This window comes from Aspergillus udagawae (genome assembly GCF_001078395.1).
Source record: "Aspergillus udagawae IFM 46973 DNA, scaffold_3, whole genome shotgun sequence".
NCBI lineage: Eukaryota > Fungi > Ascomycota > Eurotiomycetes > Eurotiales > Aspergillaceae > Aspergillus > Aspergillus udagawae.
Window position 1 is genome coordinate 2,570,323 of NW_025091266.1, and position 27,552 is coordinate 2,597,874.

General features: G+C 50.1%; 6 protein-coding genes across 6 annotated transcripts; 4 read left to right on the top strand and 2 right to left on the bottom strand.

The window, feature by feature from the left end:
* Positions 1-234: 234 nt before the first annotated feature.
* On the bottom strand, positions 235-3,636 carry Aud_004751 (ssDNA endodeoxyribonuclease RAD2; the record flags this gene model as incomplete). The annotated part of the gene is made up of 1 exon (XM_043289688.1): positions 235-3,636. The coding sequence occupies one exon, from the start codon at positions 3,634-3,636 to the stop codon at positions 235-237; it is 3,402 nt and encodes a 1,133-aa protein (XP_043145623.1).
* A 417-nt stretch (positions 3,637-4,053) lies between these two features.
* Aud_004752 (tRNA (34-2'-O)-methyltransferase regulator RTT10) lies at positions 4,054-7,637 on the top strand (the record flags this gene model as incomplete). Its single annotated transcript, XM_043289689.1, has 3 exons — positions 4,054-4,071; positions 4,126-6,855; positions 6,903-7,637. 3 exons carry the CDS (start codon positions 4,054-4,056, stop codon positions 7,635-7,637), a joined length of 3,483 nt encoding a protein of 1,160 aa, XP_043145624.1.
* A 1,812-nt stretch (positions 7,638-9,449) lies between these two features.
* On the top strand, positions 9,450-10,695 carry Aud_004753 (glycoside hydrolase family 5 protein; the record flags this gene model as incomplete). The annotated part of the gene is made up of 6 exons (XM_043289690.1): positions 9,450-9,543; positions 9,596-9,654; positions 9,702-9,854; positions 9,905-9,969; positions 10,017-10,114; positions 10,166-10,695. 6 exons carry the CDS (start codon positions 9,450-9,452, stop codon positions 10,693-10,695), a joined length of 999 nt encoding a protein of 332 aa, XP_043145625.1.
* Positions 10,696-12,284: 1,589 nt separating this feature from the next.
* Positions 12,285-13,390, top strand: Aud_004754 (SUR7/PalI family protein; the record flags this gene model as incomplete). The annotated part of the gene is made up of 3 exons (XM_043289691.1): positions 12,285-12,422; positions 12,475-12,927; positions 12,983-13,390. 3 exons carry the CDS (start codon positions 12,285-12,287, stop codon positions 13,388-13,390), a joined length of 999 nt encoding a protein of 332 aa, XP_043145626.1.
* Positions 13,391-13,956: 566 nt separating this feature from the next.
* Aud_004755 (uncharacterized protein) lies at positions 13,957-17,872 on the bottom strand (the record flags this gene model as incomplete). The annotated part of the gene is made up of 2 exons (XM_043289692.1): positions 13,957-17,658; positions 17,723-17,872. 2 exons carry the CDS (start codon positions 17,870-17,872, stop codon positions 13,957-13,959), a joined length of 3,852 nt encoding a protein of 1,283 aa, XP_043145627.1.
* Positions 17,873-18,613: 741 nt separating this feature from the next.
* Positions 18,614-26,212, top strand: Aud_004756 (1-phosphatidylinositol-3-phosphate 5-kinase FAB1; the record flags this gene model as incomplete). Its single annotated transcript, XM_043289693.1, has 2 exons — positions 18,614-26,016; positions 26,068-26,212. The coding sequence occupies 2 exons, from the start codon at positions 18,614-18,616 to the stop codon at positions 26,210-26,212; spliced, it is 7,548 nt and encodes a 2,515-aa protein (XP_043145628.1).
* Between the last annotated feature and the right edge of the window lie 1,340 nt (positions 26,213-27,552).

A 27,552-nucleotide genomic window follows, 5' to 3' on the forward strand; every position in this document is an offset into this window, starting at 1 on the left:
TCCATCATGCACGTAGATCAGACCGCTACAATTGATATTTACATATATTACTAGGTTATGTTCATTTGATTTTGAGACAAATCCAATGATACAGATTGATGCCTCGGGTGATCGACCCCGCCGCATTCGGATCACACAGATCCCTTAGGATCCTTGGCCGCGTTGATCCTCCAATTTGCAACTTCATGACGAACGGTGGGTCTTCTGGACCACCGGGGCAGTGGGCAACCATATCTACTTGGTCGTTGACCGTCGTGTCTTTCGTTTCTTCGGCGTCATACCCATACCGTCAGCATCAGCAGACAATGTGACCGTATCTTTAGCTTGCGCTCTCTTCCTTCCATTGGCTTTCTTTTGACTGTTTCTGGAGGTTGTTTGATCATCTGTAGAGCCATCTGTACCATTATCTGCCTCTCCTGTAGACGTAGGCTGATGAGTCTCCGCTCCAGCTTCCTGCCGTAGACGACTGAATGCCTTCTCCATTCTGCTTTGGCCTGCCGAACGCACGCGAGGCGCGAATGCACCGGCTCCTTGAGGACCACTGAAGAAGTTGGTGATGTTGGACTGAGTGCCCTCCAGTTCTCTGCGATTCATATCGCGGATGACTGGTAAAAGAACCTCATCAGTGCGTTCCTGGCTCCATCCAATCGTGGTCATAAGAAAATTTCGCAATCCATGTAGATCAGGAACGCCCCATTGGAATGGAGACGGATCTGTATCGACCTCGGGCTCAAGGTACGCCTTATCTACATGCGGATCGGGGAACGAAGGAGGTATGAAGATCTTGGTCGCAGTCTTTTTGAACTTTTTGTAGAAAGCTGTGTGCGTCTCGGGGACGTACATCCCCGTCTGAATCTGCGTCCACCAGTCACGAAACTCCTCTAGGCTGGAGAACTCGGTGAGAATCTCCAAAGCGGTCACCGGCCCGATGCCACTGATCCCTTCCGTGTAGTCGCTGCCAAGAAGGTGGGCGAGGCTGATGAGCTTTCGCCGATGAAGAGCATATTCTTTTTCCATGTCTGAGGTGAGATAGCACTCCACGAACTTGCCTTGGTTGAACATGTTCTTGTAAACGCGAGTGCCGCCAAAGAGGAAAATGTCGCTGTCGTCGGTGATGATCCCGTCGACCAGGCCTAGCGAGACCAATTCGGCGCATTGAGCTTCGGCTTCCATAGGCGCTGTAATATACGGCAAGCCAAAAAGGCTCAAGAGCTGCTGACACTCCGTAATCATCACCTGCGTCACCTCATCTGCATCTCGACGGTCCTTTTTCTGCTGGGATCGCAACTGCCTAAGCTCTTGCTCATAGTCAAACGTGCTGTTTTGTGGCGCACTGTTGTTCAGTGTGGCAGCGAATCGGACGTGCTCTTCGCCTTCAGCTGCAAGTTGTCGTATCAACTCTTCGTCTTCTGGGTCGGAAAAGTCTTCGTCATCCTCTACAACCACATTTGCTTGATCACTCTCAGCAAATGTCTGAGGCTCGTTTCCGGTCACCGTGATCTCTGTCCGTTTTGCGTCTGTCTGTATGGTAACATCTTCGAACTCGGGCTCAGGGGATGGTGAGTCATGTGCAACTTTCTTCTTGGCCTCGTTGGAGGTGGTTTCCTCATCTATAGGTTCCCGTTCAAACGTCGCTTCTTCTATTGCCTTATCTCTATCGAAGACCGATGATACTGCAATATCGTCCAACTGTATTTGCGCGGCTTCTGTACTTGAAGGCACTGAAATATCAAGTTCATCCGTCTTCGGTTCGGCTTCGAGATCGATTACCTCCTTCGATCCCGGCATCTTATCCACATCTATCACATCTGGAGATCGATGTTCTTTTAGGAAGAGATGGTCTGGGGTCATCGCTCTATCCCGATAATCTTCCAATGAGGTGTTGTCAATTTTATCGACGACAAATTCTTCATTCGGCTGCTCCCCCGAAAACCAAGGTGGCAACGGCAAGCTTTGCTCCTTCTTCGCGGTCTCTTTTTCAAATCCACCGGCGTCCTCGTCAACCTCTTCGGGAGTAGGCTTTTCCACCTTGGAAGAGTTCAATCTGATAGATTCAAAAGGAAGTGGACCGTCGAACGGATGGTCCATGACTGGACGGGGAGCTGAACTGGATGGCTTCCTTTTCGTCCTGCGGGACTGTGCCAATGCAGAGGCAAAGTCCATCTCGTCATCATCACTCTCTGCAAGACCAGGCGAAGTCTCCTTTGGCGGCGCAGCAGGCACATCGTTGCGGTTAAGTGGGATATCTAGCATGTCTTTGTCTACTTCGACACGAGAAGCGGAGGGCTCCAGAGACATTGCGATTGCCCTTTGAAGATCTTCGTCCTCACTGTCGACGGTGCCGCCAGGAACGTCATCGATGTGATGGCGTTGATGAGCCTCAGCGCCTTCTAGGTCACCGCCTTCAACAAAGAGGGAGTTATCCTCAGTCTCCTGGAACAACGAATCGCGCCTCCCGGACACACCGTTCATCTGCTTCCCAATCGATTCGTCGAATGCGTCTTTCTGAGGGAAAGTAAGCTTGGGAAGTCGGTTGAGGCCTTCAATAGGAACGTCCTCGAATGCACCATCATCACCATCTGAAGCTTCTTCGTGATCAAGAATCACTTCCCCTTGGCCATACCTGTCCACATCAATCGGTCTATCGGCATGGCCTTCACCTTTGTTGCCTACAACACCGAGCACCCAGCCACCCTCAACTGCATTGTCTTTGACGAGGACATATTCTCTTCCTCGTTCGCCGGCGATTCGTTGTCCTGAGTTATAGAATGCTTCTTCGCCGTTCATACCGTTCAAATTCATCAACCGCTGCGTGAGATCGTTCCTTTCCTTGACACGCTCAATCTGAAATTTCGAGAATGCCATGCGGTCTGGGAACATATTGTCCAATTGTTCCTTGGAGTAGCCCATACGTAGACGACTTCTCAGTCTGGCAGCATTCAGAATATTGTACCGATCAGTAGCAGGTAGACTGATGAAGAAGGGGCTGTCGAAGTCAATTTTGGAAAAGTCGTAGAGGTTGATATCCTCGCCCTGGTGGAACTGTCTCGCATATTCTTCCAGCTCCGCGCGAGACATAATGCGAGGGTCGTCTGGAGCCCCCATCTCCTCCAACGAAACGTGCAAGTCTGGAAGATGGTACGCATCCTTCTTCCTGAACGCTCGGCCTTGCCGCTTCTCTTTCTCTGTCAAGTAGGTTTCCTCAACATAAACCGGGTTGTCCGGCACCTCCTCTTCATCCTGTTTCAAAGCTGCATTTTTTTGTCTGGCTGCTTCCTCTTCTGCGGATCGCTGCATCTGCACTGCAAGCAGCTTCCCAGCAGTTCTCACCGCATCTTCTCTGCGGCCCTCCCGGCGCTTCTTCCTGCCGGCAATCGTCTGTCGTTTCAAGACAGGAGCCCCACCATCAAAAACAAACACCGGTTTGATGCCGAAGTACAGCAGCTTGCATATTCGACGGAAGAAACCAACAACATGGGAATTACGTAGAGCATTGCCCTCCTTGTCTCGTACGGCTTTGAGGAATTGATATATCCAGATAGACGCGTCAACTGCGAGACGTCTTTTGTTGAGCGTCTCGAGCTTAATAGGCCGAGCGCATGGCTGGACGACTGTCCACAAGCCCGTAACACCCATGCTGACAAGACAGCTGAAGTGGTACTATTACCAAGAAAGGTACGGCAGAAAAGGTAACATGGCCGGTGTAAAAGTCGCAGAGAGCGTTTACATTATATGCAGCCAGTTATTCCTGCACACTGAGCAGGCCGAAAAGCCTAACAATGTCGCAACGGCTGAGAATATTGCTGTTCGACTGACAAGTTCCTTCGCGTCGCCACCTGATGAAACTCGAAGGATCGCGATGTCACGTGAGTAATTAGGAACATACTGCCGATAAGGAAGGCTTACATAATAACCTCACTTACGATAAGAAATTGTGGAATTTTGAATAATAGTCTCGGCGCGGGGGAAAGTCGGCGAATGAAGCATTAATCAATGCGCGATTCTTGAATTAGATTTTGTAGCAGATAAGACTGATGTCTTTCTGTGACATCAATGCATTCCTCGCTCGAGGTTAGTGGAATATCAGGTTTGCCGTTGCCAGCGTAGTGCTGACCAGCAACACAGCACATTGATGCCTGCCTCCCCGTAACTGCGCTAAAAGCGCTGGTTTTGGGAGACGTAAGGCTCATTATTCAAGGTCAAGGGCCTTATTGTCAAGTGGTCAAAGAGCAGAGTGGGCAGCTACTGGCAAAGCTCAAAACATTCAGGAGAAACAATATCCATGGATTCATTCTCCTCACTCAAGACCTGCATGGAGCTGAGAAACCATACACACGACTAGTGGTGTGGGGCGGAAGCTCCTTAAGGGTCATTGACTTGTCCCTGGCTAGAAATGATGCTTCTGGAGATGTGGAAGTTTCTCTGCAAGCTGTAACTGCGGAGTGTTTGGCCCCAGACTGGATTCTCGCTGGATGTTCGCCCAACCACTGCAGCAGAGCTGACCGAGCTTATGTGGTCACGGCTCATAACACCATACTCAGTCTACATGTGGTAGAGAATTCTCATTCTGTCACCACGATTTACCTACAGCAACTGGTTACGGGTGTCAAGTCCATTCTTTTCTCCGCTGACACTATCGCGCTGTCGTCTTCTCACATTTTAATTGCTGCGGGAACCGTCTTTGGCGAGATCATAGTCTGGTCTTGTTTTGTAGACGACGATGAGAGCGATCCCTTGGTGCTTAATGCAGTTGGCTCCATCCATCACTTTTTCACTGGCCACGAAGGTTCTATTTTCGGGGTTCAGATATCACCTCCTGTCCGCTCCTTGCCGGGAGGGCAACCAGGAAGACTTTTGGCAAGCTGTAGTGACGATAGAACTGTCAGGGTATGGGATATTACGGGCTGTGAACATGCATCCCGTCATGATCCTTCTGCCTACTCGACAGATGGCTTCGAGCTACGGACCACAGGGTTTGGTGCCGTTGCAACAACTGACGATAAAACTGGTTCAGAATCATGTCTTGCAAAGGCATTCGGGCATTCAGCTCGAATTTGGGGTGTTCATTTCTTGCTCACCAAGGCGGAGAATCAGAGCAAACTGGCCATTGTGTCTCGTGGTGAGGATGCTAAGTGCATTCTGTGGGATCTGAGTTGGAGTCTGTCGCCAACGCATAAGACCGAATTCAAACTGACTCTGTTATCGTCTCCTCACCTCCATAGCGGCAAACATATCTGGTCACTCGACTTATGCGGCTCCGGGACACAAACCACGATCTACACTGGAGGCGCAGACGGCGCCGTCAGGAGCTTCAAAATAGACATAGATGATACGGCGTCGGTCTTATTACCGAATAGGGATAATCGCATTCAGGTCTCAAGCGATTCTCAGAACACAGTTCCTGCAAGAGAAAAGTCGTTCAAAGCCTTCGAATTTATCTCACCGGAGTTGTTCATTGCGACTACTTTCCAAGGTGAGATCCAGCTTTGTTCGATACGGACAGACAGCGGTAAAGAACAACTCATCTTCAAGGAAACTCTGCATGTTGAGGAAGATCTCCGGTCTTTCTCAGTAGTTTCTAGTCTACCACAGAAAGGAGTGGCGCTGCTTGGCAATGCACGCGGTTTGATTCGACTCTATACGCACGGTACCGGGTCGTTGAACCAAATTGTACAAGCGGATGGCAGACCTCTGCAATTGTACTTCCTTGAGTATGATAATGACGCATCAGAAGGCTCGACGACCCTCACTTTCGCCATATCCTACGCAACGCTTAGAAAAGCAGATCTCTTTCAGGTCACCATGCAAGCGAATGCCGAGCCTAAAATTGTCAAGACAGAATTGTCTTTACCTCATGGAATGGAAGTAACATGCGCCTCCTGGATCTCTCGCCAGTGTTTGGCCTTTGGGATCAAAAGCGGCGCACTCTTGGTTTACAGACTTGCAGAAACTGAAGCATCTCTGCAACCGATCATTTGCGCTCTGAGGGTCCATGGTCGAGCGGGCGTTAATCAGATCACCCAGTTCTCATCTTTGTTCGAAGAAGCGGAACTTTCATCAGACTACTTCATGACCTGTGGCCGAGATGGCGATTACTGCATCCATCAGCTGGAGGCGCTTGGAGGGGCGGATGTTCGCCTCCGTACAATCCATCGTTCCTCCCCTGCCGTGCACTTGAACGTTGAGGGAATATATGTCGACCTAAAATCACGAGACTTTATGCTTTATGGATTCCAGAGCACTGAATTTATCCTTTGGAATGAAACGACTCAAACTGTAGTGGCCCGAGTCGACTGCGGCGGAGCACGCCGAATGTGGGCTTTCCACCCAAGTCATGAGACTCCCGGGGCTGGAATACTCCTCTGGGTCCAATCTGGGTTCAATGCTCTTCGGATACAGGCCGGAATCAACCGTACCTTACGTGCCGGCGGCCACGGCAGAGAAATCAAGGCGATGGACGTATCCCCTTCCACGCCCGCGCGGGAGACTCTCATCGCCACTGGAGCAGAAGATACCCATTTACGCATTTTTGCGCCTGTTCGTGAACGCAACGAGACTCCATGGGGCTCATTCAGATGCCTGCGTGTTCTTAGAGACCATACTGCTGGAGTGCAGCAAGTTACCTGGTCAACAGACGGAAAAACGCTTTTCTCTAGCGCCGGGTTCGAGGAGCTATTTGTCTGGAAGTTCCGGCAAATTCCCTCGTTTGGTCTGGCAACTGTTCTCGCAGCCTCTAGTCCCAAGGACGACCCTGCATCCGAGCTGCGAGTGACGAGCTTCGACGTGCTAGACGTCACAGAAGACGCTGATGGTGGCTTTCTTATTTGCCTGACATTGTCAAACTCCACGATCAAGGTAAGCTTCTTCTCTCGTCTGTTTATTCATTTTTGCTAATATTATAGATCTTCCATTATTCCTCCTTGGCTGATGGGGGTCGCTTTACCCTCCTAGCACGAGGCGCCTACACAAGCAATTGCCTTACGCAGGTGCAGTTCCTCGTAGAGGGCTCTTCGATCGGGCTCATTACCGCGTCTACGGACGGACACTTTACATTATGGCACTTGAGTCCTGTTCTAGAGCCTTACTACTTGATATCGGCGTCCAGTTTGCGCTTGAAGCAACCATTGGAGACGCTCTCTATTTCTCCACCAAACATTGCATGCGAGAATCGCTACCAAATTCACTCGAACAGTATCAAATCCATGGAAATGGCCCGTATATCGGCGACAACGTCACTGGTTCTCGCTGGAGGTGATGACAATGCGCTCACACTTTCTCTACTAACAGTAGACTTCACCGATGCAGATGCAGGCAATGATGTGTGCACGATCACGATCCCAGATGCACACGCTGCCTCCGTCACTACCATCAAGATACTTGAACAGCGGCAGTCAGACAGCCAGAGCAAAACGCAAGTTGTTTTCGCCTCCTCGGGCAACGACCATCGGGTCAAGGTCTGGTGGGCGGAGGTTGATGCCATGCAGAGCGGGCCGGAAGCCATCCGAGTCGGGAATTTAGCCGATCATTACAGCGCCGTGGCTGATATATCGTCTTTGGACTTGATCCATGACGGGTCAGTGACGAAGTTGTTGGTGTCTGGCGTCGGGATGGAGCTGTTAGACGTGCAGCTGTACTAGCGTCACCTCAACGCTCCATCAGGTTACGACATTATGGCTGGTTCTTATAGGACCCAGCTTTTGGCATTTGAATTGTTTAAAAGTATAGCAGGGATTGCTTCATTGCTTGTACATATACACTAGACCGCTGGCCAGTTCTCACTGTCCGTCGATGTCCATACACCTCAGCATAGAGTCAACACTGACCTCAGTGATACAACAGAGATCCTTTTCTGCAAGGATGTACTCGCCAATTTCTTACATCTGTGTCTCTTCTTCATTCTCGCTCATTCTACCGTGACCAAAGCGGAATAGCCTACTCCCCTATGGACTAATGTCCTGTTTCATCTCCACAAGCCATGGCACAAGTTGAAACTTGCCTTAAAACACGATGAAGAAAGCAATGACGATCGTCATAGTCCTGGCTTCCATTATCATATCCTTTTTGCCCGATATTTACCCCGCAGTTTTATTTATGCATGGCAATATGGGGTTGATATTCTGTGACTGCGTCTTGCCGCCGAGTCGCTGATGTGCAGAATCAGGATAACCGGGTAATAACCGTACCACGGGTTGTGACTTGTGAGTTTGAGATGTTTTACCGATGTATATGACTCTTACAGATAAAGCCAAGGTGCGCAAGGCATGGCGTTGGATCTGTGGGTCCTAGTACCTTTATGATCACTACAAGAATTGTCGCCAATTATATACATAGAGACTTCCTGGTGACGACTTATTGAAAGGTGGAAGGGTGGCTGATCTTTGTCGAGGATGGCCATGAGCATGAAGTCTCAACTGCTCCATTTCGACTGTTGCTGCAATCCCACCCAACGTACTTTACATTGTGAGATTCTTTCGATCCTGTTCTTGATGCTGCGAGCCGCTGTGCGTGTAGCAGAGTATGGCTGACCTCGCAGTGGCGATTCATACTGTCGCAACAATCTAGATACTGGAATGGTTTCAATTACTGTCTTGTTTGTTTGAGCAATCTATTTTGGGCGAATGCCTTCTCGGACTTGATACTCTTTTATGTCAACCCGGACCAACAATCAATCCCATCACACGCAACGATTCAGATTCACATCAAGAACCTTGCTATTTTACAGATATATTCAAGGTTGCTGAACGATAATTTCTGGATACCAGAGTGTCAATCTCTTTCCCAGAATGCCACGGGCATGATTTAGGAGAGGTCCCTTCTTGTCCTTTACCCGGAGCAATTGACGCGACGATCACTGCCGTATGTCTCCCTCTCCTCCTCTCCTCAAAGAAATCAATCTCCGTCTTGTTTCAGAGTCGCCAAGACAATACCTGAATCGTGGGATTATCATGGACAAGGTTCCGCATGAAGTTCTTGGATCCACTATGCTGTAGCAGCCATGTACGCTCTTCTCTTTGGTTCCAGGCTTTCGGCATCATCCGCCCAGCTCTTGCTTCGATTTCTGCCTGGCTTGCCAGTTTCTCGTCGATCAATACTGGATTAGCGGTCTGCAACGCTGCAATATGCTGTTGTTTTTGTTGAAAGGAACATGCTTTGAAGCTTTGCAGTTTGTGTGACGGTGCGACAACCCGGTAATCCACCGATGAATGACCATGAGTTTCGTTCTGACGCCGTGGAGAATCTTCGGGGGACTGACCCGCGATCCTAACAAATGATGTCGGGCAGAGGAGTGTCAGAGCTTAAGCCAGCTAGCCTGGCTCGACTTGCCAGACAATATATAGCAGGTCTTGTCCCCTCGTTCGATTCTCGGTAACCAAGTCAAGCTTGAGTCGTTCCTTTTGAGTCGGTCCTTATCTTGATCTTTTTCTAGAGTACATTCTCTTCTAGCTATCATGAAGTTCGGTAACCTTGTGCTCATTGCTGCTGCGGCAGGCTCCGCGGTAGCTGCCCCTGCAAAGGAGCAGAAGAGAGCTTCAGTTTTCCAATGTTGGTTCCCTGATTGGTGACGTTGGGTTTAGGGGATGCTGACATGCTGCAGGGTTCGGAAGCAATGAGTCTGGAGCCGAGTTTGGCCAGAACACCATCCCTGGCTCTTATGTATGTTGTGATTTCAAGAGAAATATACTGCTGCTAACTACCTCAAGGGAAAAGAATTCATCTTCCCGGACCCTTCCACAATCAGCACTTTGATAGGAAAGGGCATGAACATCTTCCGGATTCAATTTCTCATGGAAAGACTGGTGCCAAGCTCTATGACAGGCTCCTACAATGAGGAGTACCTGGCCAATCTTACTTCGGTAAGTTGAATCAGCAGCAATGTTGGACTGCATCAAGCTGACTCGACGAGGTTGTGAACGCCGTCACAAAGGCCGGATCTTATGCTATTCTGGACCCGCACAACTATGGCAGATAGTGAGTAATGCCTGACTTTACGGTCTACTTGATCTGACGCCACTCAGCAATGGCCAGATTATCTCGAGTGCCGACGACTTCAAGACCTTCTGGCAGAATCTGGCTGGAAAATTCAAGTCCAACAACCTGGTCATCTTTGATACTAGTAGGACTAACTTAACCGGCACTTATGGGCTTCACTGACCCTACATGCTAGACAACGAGTATCACGACATGGACCAGACGCTGGTTCTGAATCTCAACCAGGCCGCCATCAACGGTATCCGCGCCGCGGGAGCCACCTCGCAATACATCTTCGTGGAGGGCAACTCCTACAGCGGCGCTTGGACCTGGGTTGACGTCAATGACAACCTGAAGGCTCTGACCGATCCCCAGGATAAGATCGTCTACGAGATGCACCAGTATCTCGACTCGGACGGCTCCGGCACCTCCGCGACCTGTGTGTCTACCACGATTGGTAAGGAACGTGTCACGGCCGCCACGAAGTGGCTTAAGGATAACGGCAAGGTTGGCATCATTGGTGAATTTGCTGGTGGTGTCAATGATCAGTGCCGGACTGCTATTTCAGGAATGCTAGAGTACTTGGCTCAGAACACGGATGTGTGGAAGGGAGCGCTCTGGTGGGCGGCTGGTCCCTGGTGGGGAAACTATATGTTCAACATGGAGCCTCCGACCGGTGCGGCTTATGTGGGCATGTTGGACATCTTGAAGCCCTACCTAGGTTGACGAGAGGGTTGCATAGGACGTGTACATAGTCAGGAGGGTTGCTGGGGCGTGAGTTGAGCAATCAAGCACTGTACATAGTATTGAGAAGAGATAGTTTGGCACATGGATCGCTTCGATCTCAGCGAGTCTAAATCCGCTCGCGCGTCTACTATTATTCTCTGGTAGTTACTGGTCGTCTGATGCCACTAGTATATTATTGTTGTAGAAGCAAGACCCAACCAGGTGGCATGCCCTATGTCCAGGCCCACAGGACGACACTAGCAGTCTTCACAGCCACTACCTTAAATGTATCGTTTTTTCCTGTGACGGAATAGCTCCAGGCTAAATCAAGACACTGTCTGAGTTTAATCTCCAGAAGTTGTCAAATTCGACTGCCGCTAGTGAGAATCTGGACTGTAGTATCGATAATTGAGATGCCTAAATTGAGGCGTAATGAGTTGAGTTTCATCAATCTCATCTACTTACTACAATTACTCCATATGCATATGTGCCAAGACTGAAATGGAGCAGCCTAATCGAGGTTCATCCATCCTGAAATCCCTTGCACTGCTTTTCTGTCGCTCACGAAGCTGCTGCTACGGCAAAAATAGCAAATACCAGCTTGCGGCCGGTTGAGTTAAATCCCACGCCCTGGGTATACTCACCGGACAGTAACAGAGCTCCAGCTACGACCCCAGGCGGATAGACAGCCGATCCAGGAAAAGTAGAGTTCTAGACTATGAGGAGGAATGGGCAGCTGATGATAGCATCTGCCAAGAGCACACTGCTGCATGTACATCGTCTATGAGATTGTCACACCCTCCGAGTTAGCTGAGAATATTACATTGTGAAAGCAGTCAGATAATGACAGTGGAATAGGCCGTAGATCACCTGATTCAGGGCTGGATAATGTACTTTAAATTTCCTAGATAGAGTTGTTTCCAAAGAGTCATATAGATTGATTATGGGTATCAGCACCTTGCTAAACATCTTGTTACTCTTCACAGAGTATGGAGTCCAACGTCAGTGTCTGAATTTGCCTTCATGTTGTATGAAACTGTGGATTCGAACGTTAAAATCCTCCGCCAGCAGCCCAGCCACCATTTATGACGTGGCGGTATGGCTCCTGCCACGAGGTTTTCGTGTCCCTTACCCCATCTGGGCATTTGAGTGCAGGTAATTTGCCGTTCCACAGGGTTGCGGTGGAAACCTCAAAGACACTAGTACAAGATCCCGCTGGTTAACTACAGGATTTTAGGGGGAGTACGTAATCTGGAGCTGATCAATTTATAGAAACGCATCGTGGCGTAGCCTTGATTTCCTCACGGCTGATTGGCTTGCTGATCGTGTTTGATCCTGTCACTGGCTGCGCCTCCCAAACAATTTGCGATATTGTTGCCTGAGGCTGTCCTGATCGTCGCAAAGCAGACAATAAAACCATCCAAGCTTCCATCTCTCTTGGATCATCGTCTTCAACTTCATTGTACTTTCAACGCTTAGGTTCCTTTCATTGACGCTTTATACAAAGGATTTCAAGGGTCGCAAGAATAAGAAGCGGACAAAGAAGAAGCTACTATCTATCAGCCGTCTCCACGTCACCAACACACATTATGGGCAAAGGCGGTCGCATTGCGTGCATATTCACACCATATGCACTTACTATCGCCTCATTAGTATGCATCATTATTGTCGGCTTGGGCTGCACAAAGTCTAGTTCATCCACACTCAATAACCTCTACTTTTTCAGAGTATGTTTGTCCTGCAGACGAGCCAAATCCGTGCAAGACTAACTTTCAGCAGGCCGATCTCCAAAACCTGACCACTTCGTCATCAGTAACATCAGCGGTGAGCTCCGCTCTCGAATCAGCTGGTGTCGATGTCTCGAGTAGCGACCTGGCAAAGGCCCTCGACGAGGCACAAAAGCAACTAAAGATCAAGGATTTCTACGATATCGGTCTCTGGGGCTACTGCGATGGAGATGTCAGCAACGGCAACTACAAGACGACCAACTGCTCCAAACCCAAGGCCGAGTTCTACTTCAACCCCATCACAGTCTGGCAACTCAACAATACCGGTGTGGAGGACGTCCTGCCGAGTGATCTGTCCAAGGCTTTGGATGTCTACAAGAACGTGTCCAAGTGGATGTTCATCGCCTACATCGTTGCCTTTATCGCGACCGTCGTCGAGCTCGTCGTCGGTCTCTTTGCCATCTGCAGTCGCTGGGGTAGCTGCGTGACCAGCCTCGTCTCAGCTGTACGTTTCCCTTCCTCCATACCTTTAGATTCCCGTCACTAACATTAGCACAAAGGTCTCCTTCCTCTTTATCACCGCCGCCTCCGTCACGTCCACCGCCCTCTTCGCCGTTCTGAAAGGCACCTTTAACGAGGCCCTCAAGGACTATGGCATCAAGGGCTACATGGGAAAGAACATCTACGTCGCTACCTGGCTGGCCGTCGCCTTCTCTCTCGCCGGCAGCCTCTTCTGGATCATCTCCTCATGCTGCTGCTCCGGCCGTTCCCCCTATCACGGCTCCAGCAAGACCCGCGGCGTCACCGCCGAAAAGGCACCCTATACCTATGAGCCTCTTGGTCCTCAGGCCAACCAGACCCCCGCCGCCTTTGGCAACACTTCGTACCCGCCTCCTCCGGCTCACGGTAGCCAGGTTCCGATGCAGAATATGAGGAACAACGCCTACGAGCCCTTCCGCCATGTCTAACTTTGATCTCAAACGGCTCTTGAGCTGACATGGACATATTCAAAAACATACCACAGAAAAGACTACACCGGCATCCTGGCGTTTTTGATTATTAGCGAAACAAACTGCTCGATGACACATTTCTCTGTCAGAGTAGAAGAAATGTACTACGAATATGGATAGTGCTGGATTCTGGATTTATCTGTATATTGCTTCGGGTGGCTTGATTTGACTGGATTTGCTTGTTTGCTGCCACAGAGCCTGGTTATGGTTTCAGGCTGGAGATAGATTGATGTCTACGACATAGATACCCTCCCTATATTTCAATTCATGGATTATGACTATCTTTTTCCATTTCGTGTAGATTGGTATCATCTTTCTATTTTCGCTGAACGCCACACTGTATCAATGGGTATATACTCTGCACCGAGACCGTTCCTCCTGAAACCTTGAGAAGCAAGAAAACAAAATAAGTGAACAACTGTAAAATACTTTCATAATAGGTGTGGACGGGGTTAGGTTGCTTATAAAAGCCACAGAGAAGGGCGGTTCCGATATACGGAAGTACTGAGCTGAGGTATGGAAGATCAACTCTGCGGTTCATCTGGCGGACGCGTAGGACTTGGCGCAGGCCCGTCCAGCAAATCGCGCAATGAAACCATTGGCGGATAGTCAACTAGCGGTTGGATGACTCCTCTCTCGTCGACAGGGAAACGGGCCATGCCACGGCGCAGTAGCTCGGACTTCACGTTCGCGTCGGCTCGGGCCAATACCTTGAATGGCGTGTTGGGATCGTCGGACCAAAACGGCCCTGTGCTTTGAAGCCGGCGGCAGTGCCACCCTACCCAGTCTTCGTCAAAACTGTCGGCCTCGCTTACAGCGTCAGATCCTGCGTCGGACTGATCTGCCGCTGGAACGGCGGAAGTTTCGTCATCGCCAAGTTCGACGCTAGCATTCTCGTGGATTTCGTCCATCGTGCCCTGCTCGACTTCGTCATTGCTGGGAATGGTTTCAGGAATGCTGCGCGCGTCATCATCTACGCGATTGACATCGGACGAAGGAGGAACCCCACTGGTTACCTGCGGTTCCAGAGATTTTTTAGCCAGTGAAGGGTTTGTTCGGCCGGGAATGCCATGTACGTGACGTGAACGGGTGACTTTAGGTGTCACCTGCGTATCACGTAGTTCCTCCTCCTCGACCATGCGGTTGCCTCTTTGTGACGTGTCGCGATGCCTAGGTGTGTGCCGCGGATCAGCCATCGCTTCGGATGGTGAATTGGAAGTGGGATCATGTGAACGGTTGACTTTGGTAGGTGTCGGTTCCATATCAAGTGGTTCCTCAACCATCCGCCGGCTTTTTGCGGATGAGTCGCGAATTGGCTCTCTAAGAGAAGCTGGCGAGGGGCTCCGCGTTAGTTGATCAACCGTGGTTGCAGACTGTGAGCCTGGCGTCTCAGCTCCAAAGGAGTGCGTGTGGAAGTTGGAGAATCTGTCTACAAGGCTGCCGGTGAATGAAGTGTTTGTTTCACGCCGTGGGGTTGCTGGGACGCCGGCGGCGCTCGAAAGTTCATGCTGCGCAGCAGATATTTCAATCCCTTTCGCTGTGAGACTGCGCTTTTTGTAAGACGGCCTCAAGATATAGGAGGCGAAGAAATTTTCATACTCCAGTGTCTTAACATCAGCTGCCGCCATTTGATTGAGGTAACGTTCATATTCCTTCAAGTGCATGATAATAAAATCATCCCAGAGGAACGACCTTTGGAAATGTCCTTTAGCCCTCAGTGCCTGCAGTTTGGAACACAACATCGCGAAATGGTTGAAGTCGCCATCGTAGTCGGGGTAGTCACTCCGAAACTTCTCGTAGACTTTCTGCGCCTCAGCGTGGTCTGCGGAGCGGTTGATGTAGGTTTCTCGGCGTGAAATTACTTTGAACACAAGCTCTTGGACAGAGTCGCCGCCTTCGCTACACGCTATCTTTGGTCTTTTCGAAGGAGGAGTTCGTTCCCTCTCAATTTCAGATGCGCCTCGTTTCAACTGAGGCATTCGATGCATAGTAGGCGTAAATTGAGTGGGGCTCGGAAAGTCGGTTGATGTTCCATTTCCATCGTCTGTCTGCATAGAAGAGTGAGCCTCTCGGTATGACGAAAATGGGTTCGACGACTCTTCTGTGTGGCCCGGGAATGCAGTGATGGATACGCTCGGCTCACGGTCCCTTGGGCCAGAAGAGTTCAACACTTGAGCAGAATTCGAGGGAGTCTTGTCTGGAAATGACCACTCCCCACCGCTGAGCTGTGTTTCCATTATATTGAGTTCACTGGATTCCGCAGTCCCATGCGGTTGAGTTGAATTCGACATGTCCTGACCAGTGTGATGATTCTTCGCCTCATCATTGCTATGGTAAGTATTGCAAATTCGTGATTGAGAAGACGATTTTGCGGCCAGGAACGATGACTGCTCTGGCTGTTGCAACTCCTGGCTTGCATCGCCTGTGCTTTGAGTAAGCCGGCGGAACCGAACAAGATGTGCAGCAGGAGTTTCCATGACCTGCACTTGCACCTGAGTGGACAAACCCGGAAGCGATGGGTCTGAGCTACCAATCTCTTGCTCTGATTGACTTGGGTCCACCCCCAACGGACGAGGAACAGACGTATCCATTACCGAGTCCTCACTCATCCGGTCTAACTCAACTTGGGGTTCTTGCAGGTGAATTCGATCGTCACCGTCATCAAGCCGAGGAAGAGGCTCCCCGCTAGCTTGTAGGTGCAATTCGGTAGAAAGTGCAACAGATTTGTGGGACTCTCGTGCAAATTCTGGCAAAGGCTCAAGCTCCTCCTGTTCATGCGATATTTCCTGATGAACGTCTGTCCGTCGTTCCTGCTCCACATCATTGGATGGCTGATCGTACGGGCCATTTCCTCCATTGTTTCTATCCATAGCAGGCCTTTCTACCTGTCTTGCCTCAGGCGGGCTACTGTCCGCAGGTAGGTCCCGACCCCGCGGAGGAGATTGCGACCATTCGATCCGATCGCCGCTTGGGGTCTCATATTCCGAGTCGGAGGAGCTGGTAGCACCTGATGAGCTCGGACGGGAGCCGTGAAGCTCCAGGGTCTCCAACTCCTTGATCCTACGTTCTTCCGCCCGAATACTTCTTTGCAACGCAATCTCATTCCATTGCTTTAGGAGCAAAGGGGGCACGTTGGGTTGCGGATAGCCCTGGTCGGGGGCTGGTGGTAACCAGCAAAGCTTGGCCTGCTCGTCTAGCAGCTTTGCCTGATCCTTGGGTATAGTAATGTCTTCTTTTCGAATCTCTGTCATACCATCCCAAGGGTCTGCATTGCTGGCATGGACATCAGTGGGAAGAGTCTCCACAATTGCATCAAATCTTTCCAAATGATTTCTCTGGACGATCTGGCTGGGGACCGCCTCTTTGTCCAATTTGTGATCTGGCTCTTTGTTAGAAATTGTCAACGCTCTCTCCTGGGTCTTGGTCTCGAAAGGCGATTTGCCGCTTCCGATCTTAGCTGTTACTTGACCAGCAGTGTCGGTATCAGTTTGATCAAATTCCTTGACGGTTGCATTGCCGTTCTGACCTGGGTCAAAAACCAAGGAACCTGCGGACAACTCATCGATATGTGCGGCGCAACGGTTAATATTAGGCTGTTTTGTTGCTTCGTCAGGAGCAGATTGATCCCTTCCTGAGGCAACAACATTCGTATCATTGTCTTTCTTTTGTTGTGAGTCTTGCGCCGGCCTGGCAGGGGGTTTTAAGGAACCCAGACGCGTCTTCGCAGTCGCAAAGGCACTGGCACAGAGCTCTACTGCTTGCTTTGGGGGCATCTGGGACATTATCTGGTTTTGAGAGTTGTTCAGTCCATCTGTTTCGCCCTCCTGCGACTTGATTGACTCATCGGAGCGGTTCCCATTGCCCGCCCTATCTGTGGTGGCAGTCTCTCGAGACTTGGCCTTTTGGAGGGCAGATAGCATCACGTCATACACCTCACGATTTCTTCTGATTATCCTGCCCTGTGGTGGCCCCTTGAACCTGCTTTTGTCCCATGCGATGCTGAAACGCTTGACGTATAGATGAAGCTTGGGCTCTGAGGTGGTATATTCGAACACAAGCTCGAAATCCAATAAGTTTATAGTATGTCCTCGCATAACATCCTTGCTCAACGGTTGGTCAGGGTAGTCCCTACGATATTCTTCTAGCGACTCTCGAGCAAGGATCGCTTGTATCTGGGTATTTGTGTCCGTCAAATTGGGCATGGGTGATCTGTCGTCTTCCGTCCACTAGTAGCAAAGATGAACTTTTTAGTAAAGTCTGCTCAATAGATATTGAGTTTGGCTTACTTACCTTTACTATTAAAGCCGAATGCGGACTATTATCTGCGAAGCGTAGGTTACTTCCATCATCTTCTAAGCACATTTCGCTCTTTGGTTCGTCGAGGTATTGGTTTAGCAATCGTTCAACCAGAGGAGCGATCCAGATCTCTGAAGAAGCCATCGTGCGGATTAGGCAATTGGCTTAGGATGAAGAATATCATAGGAAACATCATAGGCCGTGAAAATAGAGGCTAAGTCAAGGTATTATTGCAAGGTCACTGAAAGATCTTATGGTAGTACGGAGTAGTGGTTGCTGGAATTGGACAGACAGTCTGCAATAATACAATGCATTCCATTTTAGATCACTTCAATGCTTGAGCAGGCGCTCTCATTGTATAAAAATGGACTGACCATGGTCTTCTGGACTTAATTCACTATTATTATTCAGGACAATATGTTTCCCTTTCATGCTTGACGCGGGTTCCACGCGAAGGACCGCCTACCTTTAGCGGCAAACTGCACCACAGCCACAGAATGCCTCAGCCACATCCACGTCATTGGGCAGCAGCGCACATGTCCGCCCGCATCGTTGGAAAGCAACAGAAACACAGCATCAGTCAACAATCAACTTCCTTTCCTCCTCTTGACATTTCCCATGAAATAGTCATCCTTGCCTTTGGTCCCATATCTGTTCATAATGTAAATCACGTCTTGGGATGATGCTCACTCTATCAGCTCAGGCTCCATGCTTACCTCACAGGCTTCACTCACTGTTGCGCCTCAGGACCACAGCGAGCTGTTCTGCAGCAGCTCACGCACATAAATTTCCGAAATCTGACACATACTGAGCTAGACTGACGGTTGTCTCATATTTCGAGTGTATAACAAAAGTGCCATCGCTGCTTGGACACAAGGAACTCAGATGGCCTATCAACAGTCTCAAGGGACGTCAAGTCCATCCGCGTCATCCATCTTCCTCCCCCTTGGGCGACGAGGTTCACGAGCTTCCGTCTCAACTCAGGCTGAACGGGAAAGTCTGAATGCAGCCCTTGACCAGATACATACGGCTGCCTATCAGTCGGATTCTCTCACCGTATTCAATGATTTCACTAGCCCTCCAGTTCCGGCCTCCGCGACAGAAGAAAAGAATCTTTCAGCAGAGCTGCAAGGTGGTTTGAGTGGGTTGTACAGCCGTTTTCGAACTTCTGTAGGAGGAATGAGAGACATTGTCAGCGGTGTTGGGAAGGCGTCGGACAAAGGCGCTTCTGACGGACCAGCAATCAAAAGTCCACCATCAGAGCGCTCAGTTCCCAAGCTCGCTGGTGATTCGACAGGTCCCATGGCTGAGGCTCAGCAATTCAACCCAAGCTCTTCTCAGGGGTCTAGGCTGCAATCTCCAACGCCTGGCAGCTCGCAAAACACTCACGATCTGCCTACAGGGAAAGGTTCGAAGCTCTCCTCGAAACCCGCAAGCGTATCCTCCAAGGCCTCTGTTTCTCCCTCGCCTGCACTAAAATCCCCTACCGTACCCTTACCGAAATCTACCAGCAATCCAGCAACCGTAGATCCGACAGTTACTGAACTTCATGTTAGTGCTGTCAAGGAACCCATGCATTACTCAAGCAACACTTCCGTCAATCTATCTTCCAGCAGCCTACAGACCATGGGCTCTACGGGTACTGAGAGAGAGGAGAATCCTTATGTTCCTTCGATGAGTTCGTCCGGTTTCAGCGAGCGACTAACCCACTCACCAGCACTCTCGGCGAAGGCCCACCACCTGCCCAACGAAGGACATGCGGCATTAGACTCCAGCAACAAATCGAAGCTGACAAGTCAACCATCCGACAGTACAAAGAGACTAGAGCGGCATACTTCACATGATCTCGAGCCTTCATTGCCTGCGCCGCTGCAAACGACGAAACATACCATGCAGGGAGAAGTCGAGGGGACGTCATCTTCTCAAGAGAGAATCAGGTCGAACTCCGCCGCCTCTTTCAACCTCGATCGCGCTTCGGTAACTGCGAGCTCTGGAACGACCAGTGTTTCTCAATTGCCTAGTAACAGGGCTGGTTCCTTGCATAATTCTCAGGGTCCATCTACAGGCGCAACCTCCTTGTCGCCGATAGATGGGAACCCGAAATTAGGCTCATCGTCCAAGGCTCCAGCCAAGGATAAACCCAAGGATAGACCAGGTATGACCAGCCTAAGCCGCTTCTCGGCCTATGGTACGTCCAAAAATCACTCAACCGATCCCGCTTTGACGCCTATAAATACCGCTGTGGACTCTTTTCCCGGTCAGAACGGACGAAATAGACGTCCAAATGCTGGAGGTGATGGGGTTGTATCGCAACTCAGGAGCAAGCTACTCAGCAAAGAATTCTGGATGCGCGATGAGAATGCAAAAGATTGTTTTCATTGCGGCGAAACCTTCTCCACATTTCGACGAAAGCATCATTGTCGGACGTGTGGCCAGATTTTCGACTCCAAGTGTACCCTTTTGATACCAGGCGACAGGTTCGGTCAACCTGGATCGATCCGCGTTTGCAAGCCTTGTGAAGCTATGATCAACGGACATGATGACGATTCTTCCGAGTTCTCAGATAGCGAACAAAGCCCCATGGTGGTAAATCCCAGGCTCTCTGAGTTAGGCTTGTTGGGCAATTATTCACGAACGTCCGCCGATGACGATGACTCGTCGTCTATAATTTCTCAATCCATCGAGCACGTTATGAAGACGCCCACGATGGCGATACCAGCAACGCGTCGCGCAGGGGAAGGCCATAACCGCCGTTCAGCCGTGCTTGAAATCAGCCCAGAGCGACCCTTGGTGAGACCTACGTCGTCAAGATCCCTCAAATCAACCCTGAACGGACGCCCGCACGCAATGGGTCACAAGCGTCATCACTCTCGCCAACAATACATTCGGAATTTCAAATCTTTCCATGATGATCGGGCCCCTTTTCAACGGCGAACTGTGGAAGACAACTCCGCGAGAGCTCGATTGCCTGCGTTTCACAAAGATAATATTATCGACCCAGACCTTGCCCAGTATCTCTCTGACGATGCATCAAGCGGGGATGAGCAACCAAATTTGCTATCTGCAGTCTCGGAGGGCTCTCTGTCGAAGAGCGGAGGCGACAGCGAAAGGACGACGTTTAGTGGCCTCTTGGCTGCCATGAAAAAGGGTCGGTCTGCTTTCGGAGAGCGAAGCGCTGCCAGCTTCATTACCTCTGCGCGTGATGGAGATGAAGGTAGTTACGCCAGCTCGAGAGCTGTCAATTTGCCACGCCCTTCCCGTCGGCGCAATCTTAGCGTTGCAAGCAGTATCCACCGCCATTCTCCCAGAGCGTCGAAGGACAGTGTGTCAAATCCACATGATGCCACAGCTGCCGGTCATGTCTTTCCGACTGGAGTTACAGCGAGCGGATTCAAGATGACCAGAAGCTCATCTATGAGAGGAGCGGGGGCTCCCCCGGTAGAGTTGAATAAAGCTAGCCTGCAACATGTTCGCAAACTCCTTCGCCAGCTGCTGAAGGATGCTTCCGTGCCTCACTCTAACAGTTGGGAGACTGCACTTCTGCCTATCCTCCTCAAAGCTGCCGATGAAGTCGTTCCAGACGTCCAGAACGGCGATGACATGGACATTCGGCACTATGTTAAGCTTAAAAAGGTTTTGGGCGGCCGCCCGGGTGACACGTCCTACGTATCAGGCTTAGTGTTTACCAAGAACCTCGCTCTCAAAAGCATGCCTCGAAGCATTCCCCATCCACGGATCTTAATTATCACTTTCCCTCTTGAATACGCTCGCCACCAGCAACACTTCATGAGTTTAGAGCCCGTTATTCGCCAAGAGCGAGAGTTCCTCGAAAATCTTGTCAGCCGAATAGCTGCTTTGCGGCCCAATTTACTTCTGGTTGAGAAAAATGTATCTGGCTTGGCGCTTGAACTGCTAGAAAAAGCCAACATTGCGACGGCTTACAATGTCAAATCGTCCGTGCTTGAAGCCGTCTCTCGGTGTACTCAAACCAGGATCATAACCTCTATGGATAAACTCGTGACAACTCCAGTGCATAGTGATTGTGGCAGCTTCGATGTCAAGACATACGTGTACAACGGTCATAAGAAGACCTATATGTACATCTCCGGTTGTCGCAAAGAGCTTGGTTGCACAATTGTTCTTCGCGGAGGCGACCATAATGTGCTCGCAAAGGTGAAACGGATAACAGAGTTTATGGTGTACGTTGTGTATAATCTAAGCCTTGAAACGTGCTTGATGAGAGACGAATTCGCCCAGATCCCTACGTCAATTGAAGAAAGCGCCTCAAATGCTGCCGACGAAGCGGCCAATGTTGGGACATCATCCACGATGATCAAATCAGAAAACAGGTCTGCTATCATACCGCCCTGCTCCCAAGGAGGGTTGGATGAGAAGAAAAGCGATCCAGCTTCTATCTGCAAGACCGCTATTACAACAGATGGCACAGAAGTGCCCGATGACGTTCCCATGCCGACTTATTACGAAGATATTGTGCGAGATACTGAGACGAAAATCCTGTCCGCTTCCCCTTTCGTGAAGTTTGAGCCTCCTTACCTTCTTACACGTGCTCGAGAAATGGAAAGAAGGCTCGCATATTTGAAGCGTCTTCGTGATCAGGACCTCGGCTCCGAACAAGCTTCAGACGAGAAGGCCAAGTCGCAAAAGTTTATTCTCATAACACCTGAAATGGTTCATCAATCTCCACAGAATGCTCCTCCAAAAGTCAAGGAAGTTCTGCATGCGGCTCATGATGCCGAATACGACAACGCCCTGCATCACTTTCAGACTCAAAAGCGTCAATGGGAAGCATACATCTCGGGCGCCTCCGGTCTCTTCGATCCATACGCCCATCAGAATATAGTCGTGCTCTTTAGTCTGGTCTGCACTACAACATCCATCCCCTGCTCCGGCCCTGATCTGTTCGCTCTTGAGTACTATAACGAGCACGGTGACGATACGATATTCGAGCCGGACTGTACTCTTGGACAATATGTGGAGGACATTTGCCAGAACGCCAACGCCATTTGCACAGCAAATGGCTGTGAGAAGCGGATGTTTGAACATCACCGTCAATACGTACATGGAGAGGCTCAGATAAGCGTATTTGTTCAGCCCTATCCATCAAAATTGCGAGGTCTTCAGGACACGATTCTCATGTGGAGTTGCTGCAAAGTCTGCGGTAATGAAACACAAGTCTTTCCCATGTCAGATAGCACCTGGAAATATTCTTTTGGGAAGTATTTGGAGCTTTCTTTCTACAGCAAGAACTTACACGCTCGCGCTGGTGTCTGCCCTCACGATCTACAACGTGACCATCTTCGTTTCTTTGGCTACAAAGACGTTGCTTTGCGGATTCACTACGACACCATCAATTTGCTTGAAATCATTGTTCCAAGAACATGGGTCACCTGGAAAGTGGACAACGACTTGAAACTGAGAAACGAGGTATACCTCAAGATAGAACGGCGTCTGAACCGATTCATGGGCTCTGTCAAAGCACGGTTGAAGGGGATCAACGTTGATAGTGTCGTTCCAAAGTTGGCAGACGCGTGCAAGGCCGAGATTGAGGTACTGACTAAGAAAGCCAACGAGGACCACGCCGCATTGATCAAGCAGCTACAAGACAAATATATTAGCTCGCGATACTGGGAAGTGACTCCATTGAATGAAGTCCTCCGCTCAGTCCAAGAAAAAGTCGTGGAATGGGATACTGCCTTTGCTGATTTTGAGAAAAACTTCTTCCCGTCAGAAAAAGACATTAGGCGGCTGGCGACTCTGCAATTGAAGAAGATTTTCCTTGATAAGGACTCCTCCGTAACGTCTCTCACGTCAACTGAGGAGCCTCCGACAACGCCGACCGAGGCCGAAAATGGTCATGACCAAATGCCTGAACAACCGCGCCAAATGCGTCGTATGACACTGTCACCCGAGAAAGCTCAGGATGTCCTCGTATCCGTGGTGGAAGAAGATTCGGGCAAAAAGAATGTCCAAGAAGCTGCCTCGTACAAGGATGAAGCGGCACTACCGTCGTCGCCGAGCCCGGAGGAGAGAGAACATTCTTTTCCTCCTGCAGCCGAGACAGATGAGCTGGAGGGCCCCCAGAGCGCTGAATCCAATGCTCGATCGGCTCTGTCGGAGCTGGTAACTCCTTCAACCACGCAATCTGCCAGCAGCCTGGGCATCACCGGTGCCATGTCGGATGCCGCTGATTCAGGCAAAGTTTCGCCAGAGCATCCTTCTACTGAGCAAGGGGACAGCCAAGATCAAGATTTGGGTACAGAGTTGCAAAGGCCTACAAGTATATTAAAACAACCCACCCCTTCAGGTATCCCTCGGCTCGCTGAAGGGGTTGTTCGACGCACTGGAAAAGCGACATCTCCACCACTTCTCCGCGCCCAGTCCCAGCCATTGCAAGGCCAAAGGGACAGAGCAAAGATGAATGTGCCGCTGCGCGGTTTCAGGGCAGGAGCTGCAGGTACTGGCGGCTCAGACAACATCTCCAGCGCAAACCCGGAATCCAAATTTAAACCCTCTGACAGAAAGTTTTCAGACCGGTTCGGCCTCACTGCGCTTAGAAATTCTCGTTTAGCGCCCGGTCCATCGCTCATACCTCGGTCTGTCCCGGGTAGAAAGAATAGTACCCGTGTGTCGAACTTGGCCAAACATTTCGAGCAACTGAGCCGCGAATTCGAGAAGGAGCGCCAGAGAGAAAGACAGCAACGAGCCGCTAAGGGCACACACTCGAGGGCGTACCCCTTGGCATCGTCAAAGCCGATTGTGGAAGTCTACAAGAATGTTAGAGACGCAGTGGAGGAGCGAGAGCCTTCGGGCGAAGGAGAGGACTTCATGCCTTCGACACCACGTCTTCCGCTCAATGAGTCGAGCATAGAGAGCGGCGAATTGCTGGAGAGAACTTCGGAAGAAGAGCCTAGGGACGAATCCGTCTCGCAGTGTTCCATCGCTCATCCGTCCTCGACTGAGGATAAAATCCAAGGCGATCGCCCAACCGTCTCAGAGGGTGAAGAGGAGATTCATAGCGATGAAGATCGAGCCATAGCCGAGGACCTCCACACGACTGACTCGAACGATGAACTGGCTAAGCTGTCTCCGGAGGACGAACAGCTCGATCTCAAGGAGCTCCCGAAACATGAGCGAAGCAACCTCTTGAAAATGCTAACGAATTTCTGGTCGGAGCGCTCTGCGAGTGGTTGGACACCTCTCGATTATCCCCTTAGCATGTCCGATCATGTGTTCGCAGATTGCGATATCATTGTGCGAGAAGATGAGCCTAGCTCCCTGGTTGCATTCGCGCTTGCCTCAAGCGATTATAAAGAGAAGCTAGCCAGTATTCAGAGACGATATGAGCAACTTGACGAAAAGAGGCCGACCTCAAAGGAGGGCTCGGACGCCATCAATGAGGCACGAGTTGAACATGCATTGCTGAGGTCTACTGGCACTCACCTCAAGTACCAATTTCAGGAAGGGCAGGCTAAGATGTTATGCAAGATATTCTATGCGGAGCAGTTCGATGCCCTGCGGAAAAAGTGTGGAGTGGCAGAGCGAATTGTGGAATCACTGTCTCGTTGCGCTAAATGGGATTCCAAAGGGGGCAAGACCAACTCTTTGTTCCTGAAGACCCTGGATGATCGGTTCATTCTGAAATCACTTTCGCCTATCGAAACACAGGCATTTCTCAAGTTTGCTCCGGCGTATTTCCAGATCATGTCTGAAGCGCTATTCCACGAGCTGCCCTCTGCCATTGCAAAGATGTTTGGCTTCTACCAAGTCATCATCAAAAATCCCGCCACAGGAACAGAGTTCAACTGGTTTTTGCTCTTGATGGAGAATCTCTTCTACGATCGAGTGCCGACGCGGATCTTCGATCTCAAGGGATCGATGAGAAATCGCAAAGTCCAGAGTACAGGGGAGCGCAACGAAGTGCTCCTGGATGAGAACATGGTGGACTTCATCTATGAAACACCACTGTTTGCCAGGGAGCACTCGAAGAAGCTCCTGAGCCAGAGCGTTTGGAACGACACCCTCTTCTTGGGTCGCCAAAATGTTATGGACTATTCGTTGATGATTGCCATTGACGAGAGTCGGTCGGAGTTGGTGGTCGGTGTGATTGATTGCATTCGCACGTACACCTGGGACAAAAAGTTGGAATCATGGATCAAGGACCGAGGATTTGCTGGCGGAGGGAAGAATCGGCCTACTGTCACGAGTCCCAAGGAATATAAGAGTCGATTCAGAGAGGCAATGGCTCGATATGTGCTTCAAGCACCAAGGTATGTGGTTCCAGGGATTTGATTGGCACTAATCGCTAATATCATTCCCAGTTGCTGGCATCAACTCCAACCAACCCAACCATATCGAAATCCTGCGGAAGCCCATATCCATCACCTACCTCAGGCTCCTCAGATCATCGATGGTGACGATGTAGATGCTAATGGTGATTCCGGTGGTTCTCAGAGCCAAACTTGACGGATGAAGTGACCACGACAACCTTACGAGCTTACGACAATTGATCTACAACTGGCACGCTGCCAGAGGCTATGACTTGCATTCAAGGGAGGCGTTAGCGGCCGTGAACATACACAGAGGACCTCTGAGTCTTTTTTTTTTTAGCATGCTCTCAGAGCATTGTACATTCCCTTCTGATTTGTTTTTATCGAGATATGCATACGACACGAGCACATAACCCATGGAGTACTCAGCGACAGGTGACTATACTCTCACATGACTTTCCATTCTGTTTACTCCTGAGAATATTTTTGCATAAATGGCACCTGGCAGACAAGCAATCAAGCTTTTAGATACAGACATATTGAACAAAGATTGAAACAAGCTGTCAAATGTAGTACTGTTTACCTATATGCAGAGTCCTATCTGCTCCAGCTTCCATTTCACCGGGCGAAAAGTAACCGAACAATCGGCAGATTTCGGGACGACCGTGGGGAGACTCGGGGAATATGATTTGCCCTGGGTGTTCAGCAGCTCGATTTTTCAATGAAGATCAGTCAGAGTATCTTTATTTTGTCCGTCTTTCAATCCTACAGGAAATCTCTTTTTCTTCATCCATACTCCTATCTCTTGATTCTTATTGTGAGACGTGGATCTCTGCTTTTATACGGTCGCTGATCTGACGGAGAGAAACACGCATGCCTCAGGAACGTCGGCCGAGCCTCGGCTTCAGCTGCGTCTTCCTGTTCCTGACCCGCGTGCGAGGGTCTTTCCCCGCATCGCTCCCTGGACTCTCTTTTCCTTCTTTTTTCTCTCCTGCTGCGAAAGATTATCTCCTTTGCCTGCCCTCAGTGATGAGTATTCTGGGCATTTGATGCGGCATTTGAGATTGCTACGTCCAGTTGGTCTACGCGATTCTTCATCCAGCCGTAACCGGTCAAAGTCAACAGTGACAAGCGCTGCCACATAACTAACATAGAAGGCTCTACTAACATCTTCCGCTGATTGAACAGTGATTGATTTTCGTTCTCATCATATACATGAGCAATTCATTAATACAGCATTAGGAGACTCCCGCCTGAACGATGGCTGATCAACGCTTCAAAACAAGATTCCACAGCGAATTTATGTTCCCCAGGGTAAGCGTCCACTCTCGCGCATCCAAACTCAATGGTGAAAACAGCAAGCTCCTCCGGGCTGCTATGGTTTCGTCTCCATGTCTCATCATGTCCACAGGCGAAACCTCGCAGTGAGAAAGATGGGTGATTGTCTGGAGTGCGCGCGAGTTCATCGGTCGTCGAGACATATCTACAAAGTCTAAGACAAGACAGCCCCTTGTCGCAACATGATCCGACCGCGGT